Genomic DNA, 17,757 nt, shown 5'->3' with positions numbered 1-17,757 from the left:
GGTTCTCTGGGAAAAGCCAAGTATAGCTACGTACTTGGGGTGATTTATGCGAACATGGGAACTTGAGGCTGTTGCATTCAGCTAGCAGTTACAAACCTCTGTAACCGGCATTCCATGCGAGCCTCATTTTCAAGTTTAAGATAGGGCTCCATGAATGAATGAATTTTATTTATTTGAATGAAGAGAATCTAGAAAACTCTAGCTCCCTGACTGCATAATTATGAAATGACAGTTGTCTTTGTTAAGAAGTTTTGTTTATTCTTCTAATTTTCACTGTTGTGGTAGCAGTCGTGTTTTGAAATTTTTATATTTGCTTTATAACTCAGAATAATTTATTTGTCTTTTGTAGCTGGCTGCAATCAAACTTGGCCGATATGGAGAAGACCTCCTCTTCTATCTCTATTACATGAATGGAGGAGATGTATTACAGCTCTTAGCTGCAGTAGAGCTGTATGTTGAGAGTATCTTACTACCTTCTCTTCTAGAGCATCTTGGATATGGGGCGGGGGCGTTAAATGATGGTGGATATAATTTTGTTTTGGTTTTTATTGAAAATTCTCCTTTCTGTGAAATTTAAATTGTTGTCAGGCATGTTCGTGGTGGTAAATGTGTTTCCAGACTTTAGCTTTATCCCCAGGATCATCAGAACAACTACAAAAAATATAAAGGAGAGAATTTGAAGTATTTTTATATTTGGTAAAATGAATTTTTATATTGAAAGCATTTACAGCTTTATAATCATTGTAATATAAAAAGAATTTTAAACATATGTCAACTCTATGGAGTGACATAATTGGTGAATTAAATTTTTTGAATGTATGTTATCAACTAGGGCTCATGGTTGTGGTTCTTGTAGAACTACAGATGTTTTTGATGACTAGACACAGAATCTCATTATTTAATACACATCAGTGACTATTATGTAGACAAGATCCTTTGTGTTTGTGCCTTTATATTGATACTGAATTGTCAGTTTTTAAATTTTTTTTTTGGTTGAGAAAATTTATGTTTTGCTCTTCCCCCTATTTCCCTCTCATTTTTGTGAAATCATGTTAACATCTATTGCTTTTAATCTAATCATAAGTAAACTTACCAACTTACTCATCCATCCATAATTCACTTTTTTGTCATTCTTTTATGTCTGTGAACTACTGAACTGTGTTTTTAGGGAAGCATTTATTTCCTTGGAGGTTCATCATTGTGGGATGTCTGTCTCTTTGGCTGTTGCTACCCCAGTTTATAAGTGCCATAGATCACTTTCCTATGTTCTGATGATTGACTTAAATTTAAAAATTAAACTTTACAAAATGGATATTCTATTATCATGAGATCTATAAAGTTGTGTGAATTTAATTAATCAATTCAAATTGGCTTTTTACTTAATGACTTACATAATAATAAAAATCATTGGGTTGTTGTTTTAGTATGTACTTCAGTTTTAATTTCTATTATTTGTTCAGTATATTTTATCTTTCTTTGGTCTCCCCTAGTTTATTATATTACTCATATAACTTTTTTTAAAAATATTTTGTCTACATAAAGTTGATTCAACTTTTAAATAAAAGCATGTGTATTAAAGAATATGCTTTTAGAACAAAAGAATTATCTTACTATATTTAAATAAGGTTATATTTAATAGCACAGCCAGATAAAGAAGCCTCCATTTGTATACACTGTTTATATATATAAGTTTTTTGAGAAAAGGTTTACCACATGTGTAAAGTTTTTAACGTGGGTCATAGGAAAAATTAACTATCTTTCTCTTTTAAAAATTGAAGTTTTAACCGTGATTGGAGATACCATAAGGAGGAGCGGGTATGGATTACCAGGGCGCCAGGCATGGAGCCTACGATGAAGACCAACACATATGAGCGGGGAACCTACTACTTCTTTGACTGTCTCAACTGGAGGAAAGTAGCTAAGGTATAGTTTTCCCATGTGCAAAGTGTATGAATATAGACTTTAAAGAATGTCCTTGGCTTACTAATATGTAACAGTTTGTCTGTTCTATAATGTGTCAGATCTTTGCCAACCCTCATAGGAGTGTACCTCATTTCATTAATAGAAAAATTATTAAATTTGATAAGAGATTTTTATGATTTGGGGTAAGACTGCTAACATTTGAAATACTTTTATTACTGCCAAATTATTAAATAAAGCTACTCTTACAACTGAGTCATATATTTTCATATCATTATTATTATTTTACACAGGGTGAGTTTTTTTTCTAAAAGCAGTTTGTAAAGCAGTTTCAGGAGAGGCCGCTGATTGATTATTTGCAGATCCTTTAACACAGAATTACAGACATTCACTGTTGATTGTTCCTATAAGTAAACATTGAGGGAGTGGGGAATGGGCTGTAGGGAAAGGTTAATTATTTAGTTCTATCTTGTTTTTGTTATTTTGCTTTTTTGCAAAAGTGTACCCCTTTGCATTGTGTAGATTTTTGTGGCAATAGACATTTTACATTTATGTATAGTAGCTGGTGCTTTTCTTAGTCAGCTGATAGTAAATATTACCTGCATTTAGTTTTAGAGCACTTCATTTCTCTGAGTGATTGTTAGTGTTGCAAAAACATAAGGCAGTTTTTAAAATAAAGTAAAACAGGAAAAAAAAGTATTTCTGATAAATTAGCTGTTTGGGCAGTTGCTTTGTTTTTTTTTTTTTGTTGTTGTTGTTGTTTTTCAAGGAACTAAATTGAGATGTTTACATTTTAAGAAAACAGTATGAAGTGTTAAAAGATAGAAACCATAGAAAAGGTTGACCTTCTGGAAGTTCTTATAAAGCTTAAATGAAAAAAGTTGAATCCAATAGAAAAATACAGAAGAGGGTAAAAATTGTTTTACTTTTTGGTTTTGGTTTATTTGTTTTTAGGTTTTACAATGGTAAATGTGATTAGTGCTCATGACTGTATCTGTCATGTCTACAGTTGTAACTAATGGAAATGTCTTAGTTTATGGTCAGATATTTTCCTCATTGTTCAGTACCACTGTTAGATTTTTTTCTTTTTGTTTGTTTGTTTGTTTCCTAAAATATAAGTATGAACTCACTGTAGTTAAGAGAAAACTGATACGTTTCTGGAATTAGAACAGTGATGGCGTTACTCTTAAAAATGCTAAGTGTTTGTTTGTTTGTTTGTTTGTTTGTTTGCAAATGGGCTAAAATCTTTGTCAGGTGTCCTTTTTTTCCTTTTTTTAAAATATTAATTACAGTTTATTTACTTTGTATCCCAGCTGTAGCCCCCTCCTTCATTCCTTCCCAATCCCACCCTCAATCCTTCATCTCCTCCCTGCTCCACTGATAGGGGAGGTCCTCCTCCCCTTCCATCTGACCCTAGCTTATCAGGTCTCACCAGGACTGGCTGCAATGTCCTTCTCTGTGGCCTAGCTAGGCTGCTCCTCCCATGGGGGTTGGGGAGTTCAAAGAGCTAGCCACAGAGTTCGTGCAAGAGACAGTCCCTGTTCCCCTTACTAGGGAACCCACTTGGATACTGAGCTGCCATGGGAAGCAGGACAGGAGCCTACCACAGAGGGCCTCTGAAAGACTCTACCTAGCAATGTATCAAAGCAGATGCTGAGACTCATAACCAAAGCTTGGGCAGAGAGAGGGAATCATATGAAAGAAGAGGGAGTTAGTAAGATCTGGAGAGGACAGGAGCTCCACAAGGACCAAATATTTTTGGCCCAGGGGCTTGTCTGAGACTGCTTCTCCAACCAAGTACCATGCATGGATATAACCTAAAAATGCTAAGTTTTGAGTCCAGTATGTAAATTGAATTCTACTGAAGTAACTTTGTGGAGGGGAGACCCAGTATCTAATTTTCTTGTTTTTTTGTTTAATGTTCATTGGTGGTTTGCCTGTATGCATGTTTCTGTGAGAGTGTTAGATCCCCTGGAACAAGGGTTAGAGACATTTGTGAGCTGCATGTGGGTCCTGGGAATTGAACCCGGGTTCTCTGGAAGAACAGCCAGTGCTTTTAATCACTGAGCCATTTCTCTAACCCATAATTTTTTTAATAAGAAAACTGAATCATGAAAAAGTTGCTTTCCACGTATTAGATGCTGCTCTATGGCTGTGAAGAGACACCAAGATCACAGGAACTCTTATAAAAGAAAACATTTAACCTTACAGTTCGGAGGGTCAGTCCATTTTCAGCATGGCAGGAAGCATGGCAAGATTCGAGCAGTAAGGTGGTGGAAGAGTAGCTAGAGTCCTGTATTTGACCTGAAGGTAGCAGAAAGGAGAAACTGGGCCTGGAAAAGGCTTTTGAAACCTGAAAGCCCACCCCAAGTGACACACTTCCTTCAGTAAGGCCACGCCTCTTAATCCTTCTAATCCTATCACAGTTTCACTCCCTGGTGACTGAGCATTAAAATATACATGGGTTTATGCTGCCATTCTTACTCAAGCCACCACAGAAGCCTTGCTTGTGTTAATTAATTGCACTTTTGCTAAGGGTCTCACACTTATTACAAGCATTAGATGTAGTGGACCACATCTAATGGACCTATTACATTCTGTCCAAGAGTATTTGCATAGTATGTATATGCTATTAACATGTAAAAGAGATGCTATAGATAATCAAGTTAGAGTATAGTTAGGGAGAAAATAGGTAACAATGATACAAGGTTCATTACCTTTTAAGAAGAATAAAAATATGTGAAAGACAGAAGACAATAAATTACCAGTCAAGATTTGACCCATGTAACTTCTGAATATCTCTTCAATATTTTTAATTATTAAAGTATTTATGCTCCCTAGATTCAAGCTGCTCTGTTCTGTTTTGTTTTTGTTTTTTATAATATGTAGGGTGAAATGTTAACAGTGAGGTTAATCAATTTAATTGCTAATAAAGCAGTATAGCTTGCCAGTATGGATAAAATGTAACTTAGTGCTTGTCATTTGTCAAAATTGCAGGTAAGCCTTTTATACCATATGCATTATAGAAACCAAGATGCATTTTCATTTCAAAGAATTGTTTAACCGGAAGATTTTTGCTGATCATGTATGTGGATATTCAGTTCCAGCCACAGGTGGGGGTGGGGACAGGGACAGCTCCACTGCTTAGGGGAAGACAGGGGTGTCATCTGTTGTGTTTGTTCCTCCTCGCTGGTTAACAAGAAGCTCTTGCCTTTCTTCACATGACAGGGATCTTTCTAAAGGACTAAGTCACCACAGTATACCGTTATAAATGGTTGTGAAGGCATGAAATGTTTCAAAGTTTGGAGGGTATAATGAAGTAAATTTGTTTTAAATATGGTGGTAAAACTTTGACCACCACATGTTATATTAGGAAAGAAAGGCCCTGCTAAGTTTGGATCCTGTTCTTCAGTAGTATCTTGTGGAATGTGAAATACCTACTTCCCAAGAGACATAAAAAGATTAGAAAAAAAAATAGCTTTGTCTTTAGTTTTACTTCATACTAGACTGTCAAATTATATGTATAATTGTTATTGTGATGTCTTCAATTTTGAGTACTTCATGATCTGAGATTTTAAAATAGCTTTTGTCAGTTAGATTCAGATTATAGAATGAGTGATTTTAGATTATCTTCCCTATTTTGTCATTAGAGGTTTTTGTTGTTGTTTTAGGGTTTTGTTTTGTTTTTAGTTCGTGGTTATATTTCCAGTGCTGATCATAAAAACTTAGCATTCTTACATTTAAAACTCACGAAGCCAGGTACTGGCACAAACCTGTGACCCCAGTATTCAGGAGGATAGGATAGGTGGGATTTTGAGTTTGAAGCCAGTTTGGGCTATGTAAGTAGTTTCAAAACCAGGGTAAACTACCCAGCAAAACCTTATCGCAAAAGTGGAAAAGGGCAGAAGATTGCTCTGTGGTAACAATACGTGTCAACAAGCTGAAGGACCTGAGTTGAGCTACATGGTGGAAGCAGAAAACCAGCCTCTACAGACTGTCCTCTGCATGCACTGTGGTGTCTGCCTGCTCCATCTGCAAATAAGCATCTACAGTATAAATAAAACTATAACTATAATATAGTTGGACAGTTTGGTTAAAATCAGTAATCCAGTTAACTTTCAGATAGTCATACACCAAAATGACAGTCTACTTTTAAATGGCCACAAAATTGCCTATCACTTCTGAAGGGGGGGTTGAAGAGATGTGTGTGTTTTCAGCTCATTGGTTTCCTGAGATAATGCAGTTAAAGAATAAGTTTCCTTCAAAAAATATTGTCAGTAAGGAATATTGGAACGTTCCTCATTTTAAACATGAACAGAATGTCAGGGTTTTGTTCTGGTTTTGCTTTTTGTACTTCATTAAAATGCTTTATTTAAACAACCCGTAATTTTTAGACTTTCGTATTAGAGCTATAAATCTTCACCTTTTAAAGTAAGATTAGCACAGAATTTTTATGAATTCACATTCCCAAGTTACTGACTTTGCATTCAGAAAGTCGTACTAGCAGGTAGTAGGCACAGGCACAGTATTTTCAGATTGTTCACCTAAAAGGGTAAAGAGCTAGCATGCCTGTGTCTCTGTTTACTCTTCATGCAGTTGTGTTAATTGTTCATACAGTAAATATGTTTTGCCAAAAACAAATAAATAAACTTCTAAGAGAGTCACTTAGACTACTGAGATGACTCAGCAGTTAAAGGCTCTTGCCAAGGAGACTGACAACCTACCTGAGCTTGATTCCCGGAACCCACATGGTAGAAAGCCTGTATCTCTCAGATTGTCCTCCAGCCTTCACACACGTACTCTATGGATGCATGCACGCATGCACACGCACGTGTGTGCACACATCTGTCTTTCTCTCACACACATAGATCCACAATAAATGTTTTTGAAAAATGAGAGCTATGAAGTAATTTAAATTCTCAATTTTTGATGTTCTTTTATAGGAGTTCCATCTGGAATATGACAAATTAGAAGAGCGGCCTCACCTGCCATCCACCTTCAACTACAACCCTGCTCAGCAAGCCTTCTAAAAGACTTCCCTTTTCTTGGGGTATGGCTGTCTCAGCACAATACTCGACATAACTGCAGAACTGATGTGGCTCAGGCACCCTGGGTTTAATTCCTTGAGGATCTGGCAATTGGCTTACGTTAAGGGTCACCATTTGAGGTCCTGCCTTACCAATTATGTGCTGCCCAACAACTAAATTTGTAATTTGTTTTCTCTAGTTTGAGCAGGGTCTGAATTTTTTTCATTTATTTTCTTTTTGCCAGCAGACAGACTTGGGTCTATAAAGACAAGCAAGTACACTGACAGACGTTACCATTTAGTTTCTTAAATGTAAAAAGAAAACCCACAAAAGACTCAACAAAATTAGACCACAAATTTTGCATTGTTCATTGTAGCACTATTGGTAATAAAATAACAGATGTTTGTGCATTTTTATGTGAAGATCCTTCTCGTATTTCATTTGGAAAGATGAGCAAGGTCTGCTTCTTTCATTTTACTTCCCCTTCTGTTTCTGAAAGGCAGTTTCGCCAGGCTTACTGCAAGAATATGACTGTGTAGAAGAGATTGCCACAGTCTCTGGTGGCTTCCAGGGCTGTGTTGTTACTGAGCTTCATCTTTCCAGAATGAGCAAAACACTGTCCAGTCTTTGTTACGATTTTGTAATAAATGTGTACATTTTTTTTAAATTTTGGACATCACATGAATAAAGGTATGTATGTACGAATGTGTATATATTATATATATGACATCTATTTTGGAAAATGTTTGCCCTGCTGTACCTCATTTTTAGGAGGTGTGCATGGATGCAATATATGAAAATGGGACATTCTGGAACTGCTGGTCAGGGGACTTTGTCGCCCTGTGCACTAAAGGGCCAGATTTTCAGCAGCCAAGGACATCCATACCCAAGTGAATGTGATGGGACTTCAAGACATGAACTGAGACAATTCACTCTGGCTGTTTGAACAGCAGCGTTTCATAGGAAGAGAAAAAAGATCAATCTTGTATTTTCTGACCACATAAAGGCTTCTTCTCTTTGTAATAAAGTAGAAAAGCTCTCCTCACTGCAGTGTTGACTTTGATTTGAAATTGTGAAATTTCTTCTTCAACATGAAAAACACAGAAAAAAAAAACCTTAAGTTTTACAATTACACTGAATGGTGTGACTAAATTTAAATCATCCTTTTTTTTTTTATTTTTTTATTTTTTAACCAGCTGTCAGCAAATAAGTTAATGGCTCCACAGTGGGCCCTTTTACTTGTCATTTAAAAGGCATCCTCAGCACTAACCCTAGGAGAGAGTTGAATGGGTCACAGCAACATTACAAAATAGGCACCAAGCACTCTTGGGACCCAACCAAAAATTTTGTTCTGTGAGAAACTGATAAAAAATTTTGAAATTTATTTTGTCTTTATGAAGTTTACCTTCAGCCTCCTGGCCTGGACAGTTCATGTTTGCAGGTGACTGGCTTCTGTCTTCTAAATGAGTAAGTTTAAAGTTTCTGCAGGTGGTGGCCCACGCCTTTAATCCCTCACTCAAGGAGGCAGAGGCAGGTGGATCACTGTGAGTTTGGGGCCAGCATGGTCTACAGTTTGAGTGTAGGACAGCCAAGGCTACACAGAGAGACCCTGTCTTGAAAAACCAAATAATAATAACAATAATAAATAAAGTGTCTGCAGGCTGAAGCTACCAGTAGAACTAGAGGGTAGAAAAAAGGCTATGGGATTTAACTTTTCAGTTTTATTTTTTAACCTATTTTTCTCGATGAATGAAAGCATTCTGACATTTGCCTAAATCATGTTTGAAAAGTAAACATTTATGAAAAGACTGTGTTTGTGTATGAGGAATGTTCAGGAACTTAAAATTCAACTTTCTCTAAGTATTTTGAGGTAGCCAAAACTGATAAAGAAAAATATCAGGATTTTAACAAAATGTTGCAGAATTCAAAGTACCACCTCAGTAGTAAAGATAGACACTTCAGTTGTGTCAAACCCATAACAGCTACTACACTATTTGGTATAGACCACACTAAATTGTTGATACCAGTTTTTTTTTTTTTTTCAAATAATGAAGAATTAATCTTTTCATAATCATTTGCTTTATAAAATAAGACTTTCCCTATGTAACCATAAGCAATTGCTGTGCAATAAAACACAATAGAAGGGGATCTTCAGTGACTAAAGTATCAACTGAAGCACGGTCATGTGACTGATTAGCTCTAATTCTTAGCAGCCATGAGCAAGAATTTCAAGTGGACGCTACAGCAGTTTGTTTGTTTAATTCAGAGTCAGCAACATTAAAGAAAGTTGCCCGTTAAGCTAGTTTTGTTTTTGTTTTTACAGATGGTGATGTCAGATGTCAAACTTGAGTTCAAATACAATATTCAAAATGCATTTGAAATTCCACCCTACAAACAAAGAAATTGGCCTAAACTTTCCCTTTAGAATTATTTCTGTTTTCCTCTGATTGACTGTGTAGTTTATTCCCCCAGTGGAGCATATGGATGCACCTTGACACACAGCTGTCACTGAACTGTGACTGGCTTTGGGAAACAAAAGCTAGCACCCTGCAAAAGGCACTCAGTCCTCTAACTTACTTGAATGCTACAATCTATACTTAAGGTGCACTGTAACAGACATGATAAAGCTCTGTTTTGTGGACGTTTGGCTGACATTTTCCATTAGTGTTATCTTCCTTAAGAACTGGAAGTTTACTTAAATTCTTACCCTATGAAAGCCAGCAATTTATCCACAGGTATTTTATTAATACCTGCTGATGAATGTTATCATTTCAGTTTGAAATAATTATCCTTTGAGTAACTTCATTTTCATGAAAATCCCAAGCATTTTGACTTAGCTTTCAAAACTCAACTTTTTCCTGTGTACCATCAAGATGATAGCCTTGAATCCTTTCATTCACAAACATTAATCTTCCAGTGTATTATGCCTTGCCTATACAGTACAAGGTGTCTGAGTATGGCCCTGAAGGACTCACTTCACTTAGACTTGCATTCATAACACCAGTTTTGCATAAAGTTGCTGAAAACGCACACACATGTGGAAACAGAGGAATATATGTTCTCAACTATGGTTTGTCCTTGAACTTTTTACAAAGACTTAGAAATACCTGCTAACTAGATAATCTTTAGCGTTTGGGGCTATATGGCTTGTTGATAGAGCGCTTTCCCTGCCATACAAGAGGCTCTAAGTTAAAATCCCTGATACCACACACACTAAAATACAAAGCTGAAAAAGCAAATGTAGAGACTAAGACAACACAGACATTGAGATATATTTCAAAAAGTTCGATTCTAAATGCATGTCACCAGGTTCCCCTTGCCTACATAACAATGACTTATGTCACACCGTGAACAGATGTGGGAGATGAAGCACATAAATCCATTGAAAGATAAAAACACAAGCCAGTAAGTTTTTGTAAGTGTCGGGTTTAATCAAGTGGTATACATCAGATCAGGGTCATAGGTTTGCAGCTTGGATGGTAAACTTAAAAAAAGAACACAGCTTAAGTGATTTATATGTAGGTTAATAGAAATGATTCTATTTCTATTACCAAAAATGCTAGTGTGTTCCACAGCTACAGTAAGAAGTATGTTGTATTCAGGACATGGTAAGAATCACTGATTTTGAACAACATTATACGTACGTCTGAAGTGTGTCCAGTATAAATGCTCCTGGATCCTGCATGTACTACCTTCTGGCTGCCAAGCCGCATGCTGATTTTACATATGTTACTGTTTTCTATTTCAAGAATAGCTTTAAGGGAGTAGGTTTTAATGTCATATTTTATAGAAATCTTAAGATTATTGTCACTGCAAAAGGAAGGACAGGTAACATTTAGAGAAAAGGTTTTGGAAACAATGTTTCCCTTCAAGTATCAAATTCCAGGGCTGTCACTGAGCAGTAGTGTCTTGAGTGTGGAAGAAGATCAAGGACTGGTAAAATAAAGGTATCATTGTGACACGAAGAAGGAACCACAGTAACTGCTTTTTGTTTTGAGGTGGTTGGTCTTAAGCATGAGGCCTCAGTAAGACTAGAAAAGCATTCTATGCCTGTGAGCTGTATCTCCAGCCCAGGAATCAGAGCTTGAGAATACTTGCTTTTTAAGGCATTACTTTTGGCTTCTTATAACACAGTGGAAGAGGAACTGTTGGACAGTGTCCTGCATATAAGGTAAGAAATTGGACTAAGTATTAATTTTCTGTGGCTAACTGACAAATTGTAACGAGGAATGGAATAGCTAGTGTGTGTATATGTGTGTGTGTGTGTGTGTGTGTGTGTGTATATATATATATATGCATATTTGCCAAAAACTTAAGTTACATCAAAAAGTCTCAGATGAAGGTGGCCAATTACAAAGTGCATTGCATTTTTTTTTTAAAAATTTACAAATATGGGCTGGAGAGATGGCTCAGAGGTTAAGAGCACTGGCTGCCCTTATAAAGGTCCTGAGTTCAATTCCCAGCAACCACATGGTGGCTCACAACCATCTGTAATGTGATCTGGTGCCCTCTTCTGGTACGCAGGCATAAATGCAGGCAGAACACTGTAAGGCCGAATACTGTATAAATAATAAATCTTTAAAAAAATTACAAATATACAGAAAGAATGTATTCTAGAATTGGAACCTTGACTAAAATCCAGAGAACAAGGGGAGTTGTGACAGCTGTCTTCAAAACAGGAACTTCCAAAGAAGGTTAAGACTTCAACTCAAAAAAGTAGACAGTGAGTAAGATAGGGTATCATTCTGTATCAGTACACTGTCATACAGTGCTAGCTGTTTGATGAGGCTTTAAAGTACCTCAGCAGAAGTCAAACAGAAACTGGGTGGTTATCAAAACTGCCATTGACAGGACTGCCATTTTTGTACTAAAAGGATGGCTTTAATAACTTGCAGGCATCATTTCAGCAATTTGAGATGTCAATAGCCCTGATGAAAAGTTGGGGTCCCATCCTTAAGGATATGCTGTTCTCAGAATGGGGACATGGGTGCAAATGTAATTGGCTAGTTTTCCTTTCTTTAGTTGACAGGAGCGGGTATGTTAAACAGTGGTGTTTAACAAATATTAAAAGTGTTCACTGGGTTATGTGTTGTTATTTTTTAGTTGTGTATTTGAGGAAAAGATGAGCCAGGATTGTGTTGTTTTGCTGTAAATATGTAGGCTAAAACCAGTAATACATGACACTCATGCTCAATCTCCTGTTTTCTACAGTAATAAAGATTACATGAATTATATTGAGCAATATTTCTGTTAAAAATGATCATTCAGTTTGCTGTACAAATGTCTGTTTGAAATGAGATTACTGTAGGGATTAACCACGGTCTAGCAATGAAATGAATTAATGCACCTGAGGGCCACCTGGAGACTTGATGTCCGTGGGAGAATCCAGGAGACTACTGCAGATCACATATGAAGTTCCTGCCGCCTGTGCACTTTATACTTTCTTTAGTGTATAAATACTAAGTAGATTAAGGTTCTGGTGACCCCTCGTTAAGGTAACCTTAGAATAAGTGTGTGTGTCAGAGGCTTCACTTGTCTTCTCCTGTACCATCCAGGGCCCTGTCTTTACAATACTAGTCACCAGCGGATCAGGAAGAAAGCCAACTAGTTTCCAAGAGTGAAACACAAAATTTTACCTCTAAGGTGTCTGGAGAATATTTTTGCTAGATTTCAGTTGTTTGCATAACAACTGTTAAAAGTAATTGCATGCTTTATCAATATATTTATTAAATGAAAGTTGAAAATCCAGTAATCCAGTTTTGGCATTCTCTTGATGCTGTGTTTGTAAGAACTCAGTATTTGTGAACCATAAAACACTAGTAACTTCTGTGTATATATCATTAAAATTTCTGCCAGTCATTTAAAGTGGAGTTGTAAAATTTTCCCAGCTTCCTTTGTTGCAAAACCAATTTCTAGTTTAAGTAGTATTAGCTAATACCGATTTTGCATTTCCAGACCCTGGTTGGCACCTACCATACTATAGCTTGGGTCTGATACATCACTAGTGAGAATCAGTCTTGTGTCAATTCTTGCTCCTTTAAGCAGCATTTGGAGTACCAGCTGAGGAAAACTATTCCTAGTTCTTAGGCTTATGCGTATGTGTGTTTCATCTCATCTATATTTATGTTGTGTGCAATGACCTTAGAGTCCAGAAGAGAGTGTTGGATTATGAATGATGGTGAGCCACCCTGGTTGTTGGGAATCAAACCTAGATCCTCTGCAAGTGCTCATTACCACTCAGGCAACTCTCCAGCCCTAGGGGATGGCCTCTTACTTTGCATAAGCATTTCATAAAATTTTTTCCGTTTGTCTTTGACCTAAGAAACATCATAGCTACATAATGTTTTTCTTAATTTATAAGAAAGGAGTTTTTCTTCCAGGAAATTTTGTTCCTACTGCAAACCAGAGGTAATTTTGATAATTACCTCCACGTGTTCTTCAAACATTAAGGGGAAATGCCTCAGATTTCAAGGGTGATAGGATTTCCACAGGTGGCTGAGCTAGTGTAACATTTTAAGTCTGACCACTTGACATTTATTTATAAGAGAAAAACTGAGGTGAAAACTTCGAAATTACACACTTCAATAAGAAAACATTATCTGAGGGAATGACATAAATAGTTTCATCTTGTGTGTAAAAATAAGATTTGGGGCAGCCACAATGTTTCAAAGCTACCTTCAAATCTGTTACATGCTGAACATTTATTTTAAGATGTAGTTTTAATTAGCATATGTAGCAGTGCATTCATTTGGTCTGCTTTTGAGTTGTTAAATATTTCCTCCTCCTAAGAGAAACACCATTTGAGTGTTTTAATGTCTTTGAATAATTAATATTCCTCAAGTATGCTATTATATAAAGCATACCATTATTTAAGTGCCATTTATGTTACTGTGCTCAAAAATTATTTCTACATTTACATTATCTAAAGCTTTGGCTTATTCTTGGTTCATTCTAAATGTAGATCTAAAATTTGAATATGAAATTAGTTGACTTGCAAAAAATTCAAATATGAACTGTCTAATAAAGATGAGCCAATAATTTTCCTGATTCTCTACATTTATAGTGACATTCCTGAATAAGAGCCATTCTCATTAAAGTGTTTGTAAATTACATGGTATGGGAAATGAAGGCACAGATTCTTGTTTCATAGAGCACCAAACTGGGGTTTCCTTTCCAATTTTGAATTATTCTCTCTTCATTCATTTATTAAATTTAAGAGTTTAAGGTTATAAAACTTTAGTGTCCTGAACCCCATCAAAAGAAACCAAAGTAATGGGAAAATGCACTGGAAGAAAAGGGAAGAACAAAATGGCTGCACATCTGGATAGGAATCTATTCTTTCTACGGCTTTACTCTTATGACTATTTTTATCTTTAATAATACCATGGTATAACAAGGACCAATGTTGTTACAGCAAGGCACAAATAGTAATTATGATAAAGTTCCTCTTTAAGTGGTCCAAAGCATAAGACAATAGTAGTCAATGTGTTTTCTATCTTTAGATATATCTAGCTAAAAGGGAAGAAAGTCTATTAACTTATTTTCTGCATAAATAGTGTAGGATTTCTTTACACTCTAGAATAAATTGGTGACTCTTGTAAGCACCTTGTGTGTGTGTGTGTGTGTGTGTGTGTTACGTACTTTGTAGCTTGAATCTAACCTAAATACTAAAGATCCCTGTCTCACATACAACAGTTATTTGATCTGGAATGTGTCTCAACAATAGCATTGTTAAACACAAATGTGATTCAGAATAAACGCGGGCTAGATTAAGCCATCAGCTCCAACATTCCTCTATCGATTGTCCCTTTCATGAGTTTCATAGTGCATATGCTGAACATCCCTTGCATATAATGTCTTTTAACTTCATTTTAGATGTGTCCTCATGGAAATGCTAATCTCTGAATTTATCCCTCCTCATGAGACGATTAATTTAGGACATTTGTGAGTAACCTACTTCAGTTATTCAATAAATATATGTGCATGCCCCAAGGGTACTCCCATGCTCCCCTTTAGCCCACTGCAGGAAGATGTTCTTTGTATTTGAGGATTATTTTGGAATACCCTTGACTAGGTGTATATCACATAGCAACACAAGGTTTGTTTGTTTTTTTATTTGGAAACAATTTATAATTTAATACTAGACTATTAAAAATAATTGTAGCTTGACCCTTCCATTTGAAGAGAAATGTTGATTATATCAGATGAATTACTGCTAAAGCTGGAGCCAAAGTCTCTTGGTTTCTAATTTCTTGTTCCAAAGCTGACACTCCCCTTTTCTACATAAATAACTATCTCCTATTTAAAAAAAAAAAAAAAAATCAGTGAACATGAAAGATCATAAGACCTGAGGGACTCTAGCTATCACTAGCAGTACTCCTTTGAAGATTTTCAAAAAGTTTAAAACTTTAATATTTAAGCAATGAGGAGGGGGGAGGCTTATGAAGACCTAGCCTACCTGAAGAGCTATTGCCAATTGATGGCTGGTGGATAAGGGAGACTGTCAGGTTGCTTCAGGGCGTCAGACTTCAGATGGCCTGTGGATGGCCTGTGAACATATAGCAGCATTAAGTGGATTCTGGGTTTAAAAAGACTACATGAGTATGACAAGTTGGGGGAGGGGCATGGGTAGGTTTGATCAAAACGTAAGGATGAAATTTTCAAGTAATTTTAATTTAAAAGTTATCTATACAAAGTGATTACATCTTCCACTTTTGGCATTTTGCTTATCACTTTGCCTGTGTACAAACAAATTCAAACTTTAAAAAAAAGTATTTGCTGTTTCGATGACATGAAAAGTCTTAGGAAACTTAGGTTAATTTGTACCTAATATATTCTAAGTATCCAGAAGTAGTTGTGTTCTCCGTTATGACATGCTCACTAAAATAGGTAACATGGCTAGAGCTGTATTTCAAATGTGAAGTCTAAGGAAATAAACATGTAGCACTCATAATGGGGCACAATAAAGTTCTTGCTTATAGCAGGCTAGAAAACATTTAGTAAAACTTAAACCATTTTAAAAAGCTAATCTTTTTTGTATTTTAAGTGTATGGATGTTTTACTTTCGTGTATGTGTGATACATATATATCACACACGATTCCTGCAGAGTCCATTGGATCTCCTGGAACTAGAGTTACAGACTCTTGTGAGCTGCCGGGTGGGTGCTGGGAACCAAACTCTGGTCCTCTGGAAGAGCAGCCAGTGCTCTTAACCACTGAACCATTTCTCCAGTCCCCTGCAAACCTTTATTTTAAAATTTTAGTATGTGTATGTCTGTCTGTAAGTATGTGAGAGTTGGTGCCTGTGGAGGAGAGAGGTGTCAGATGCTCAAGAGCTGCAGGAATGGGTGGTTGTGTGCTGCCGCCGGGGCTGCTGGGAGTAGAACTCCGGACCCCATCAAGAACAGTACGTGCTCTTAACTGCTGAGCCATTCTTCAACCTCCAAACTAAGTATTTTAAAACTAAGATTAAATAAAAGGAAACTCAATTTTCTAGTTGTACTTAAATTGAGGAAATAAGATTTCGATATGATTTTGTTTTTGTTGGATCACAGCTTCTTCCTACCTAGTTACAGTTAGTTGCAAACGTTTAAAACTTTTAATTCCAGAATGTGAATTTTAATGAGGAAGGTGATGATGTCTGACTTTTCTTATCTGTGTAGTTAGCTACACGTGTTTACTAAGCTTGTTATAGGAAGACTTCACAATGTGCTGATTCTGGAAAGAACAGACGAGAACATGCTCCATCCCTGCGATATTAAAGTCCTCCTTGCATGAGATTGGATAGTGCAATATTAACATAAGCCACAGAACTTTTGTAGTGTTGATCACAAAGCTTAAATGCTCTTCTTTAGGAAGGTTTTGCTTTTCTTCTAAACGAAAGTTCATTGTAGCTGGCTCTGGCTATCATGAGGGAGCTACAGAGACATCAGTATTCTATAAGGGAGGCTGGTTCTGAACATGGTGCCTCTTAGTTTCTGTTGATGGGGTGCTATTCGTAGGAAGGAATAGCTTCCTTTTCTGTGCTGTCTCTGCCCTCCTGGGAACAGATGGGTGCTAAATTACCCTGGATGTTAACCTTTCTGAGGTCCCTGAGGTACCTATTGCCCTTCTGGCTTAAAGTCAATGATGACATGTTTTATGAAACAACTATATCCAGCTTTCCTTAGGAATGCTACAAGGCAGCCTTAAGAAACACACATATTCCTAGTGCATCCTTCAGAATAAAACTAGTGGATTTAATTTGTGAAGTCACTTAACACAGAAGACAAACCAATGCAGAAAGGAAATCAGAAAAAAAAAATTTTTTTTTGAATAACAGGGAGCTGGAGAGCAACAGCTTCTTCCATCCCCTTGAGAATAACCATGAAGAAAGAAACTGAACAGACATTTGTGTTAAGGTAATTCCGTGATGACACAGTTGTGAGGAAGAGGTTTCTTTCAGAACTCGAGTTCTAGAGGCACTGAAATTGTAATATTCGTTAAGTTTCTCTTAGACTTCTGTCCTGAGCTTTCTGGTCATTGTATGAATTATTTTGCTCAGGATTCAGTGTCTCAGCATAAGTGGTCTGGTTACTTGTTCATACACTCACACACAAACACACATCTCCGATCCTAGAAGAGGCTGCCTTAAAATGAGGGTTAGAATCTGTTGTAGGATTTGAAGTTAAGAAAGACACTTAAACTGTTGAGATCACTCTTCTTTTAGGTAACGTGCCCCTAACGTGTCTTTACACCAACAAAGCAAATAAAATTCCAGGCAGAAATAAAAGAAGTGTCTTCCCCTAAACTTAGAAAATACTGAGTCATA

General features: G+C 36.5%; 1 protein-coding gene across 11 annotated transcripts in view; it reads left to right on the top strand.

The window, feature by feature from the left end:
* Cnot2 (CCR4-NOT transcription complex subunit 2) overlaps positions 1-7,992 on the top strand; it is a 94,489-nt gene extending 86,497 nt beyond the window's left edge. For all 11 annotated transcript variants that reach the window (XM_060378083.1, XM_060378081.1, XM_060378090.1 and 8 more), the window contains 3 exons: positions 350-450; positions 1,779-1,923; positions 6,864-7,992. In XM_060378083.1, the coding sequence (XP_060234066.1) occupies positions 350-450; positions 1,779-1,923; positions 6,864-6,950 (333 nt within the window). In that variant the 3' untranslated portion in view covers positions 6,951-7,992. The remainder of the gene's footprint in view (positions 1-349; positions 451-1,778; positions 1,924-6,863) is intronic.
* The last annotated feature ends 9,765 nt before the right edge of the window (positions 7,993-17,757 follow it).

This window comes from Meriones unguiculatus, chromosome 2, assembly GCF_030254825.1.
Source record: "Meriones unguiculatus strain TT.TT164.6M chromosome 2, Bangor_MerUng_6.1, whole genome shotgun sequence".
Lineage (NCBI taxonomy): Eukaryota > Metazoa > Chordata > Mammalia > Rodentia > Muridae > Meriones > Meriones unguiculatus.
The sequence above is the reverse complement of the archived record's forward strand: the minus strand, read 5'-3'. Positions and strand labels throughout refer to the sequence as shown.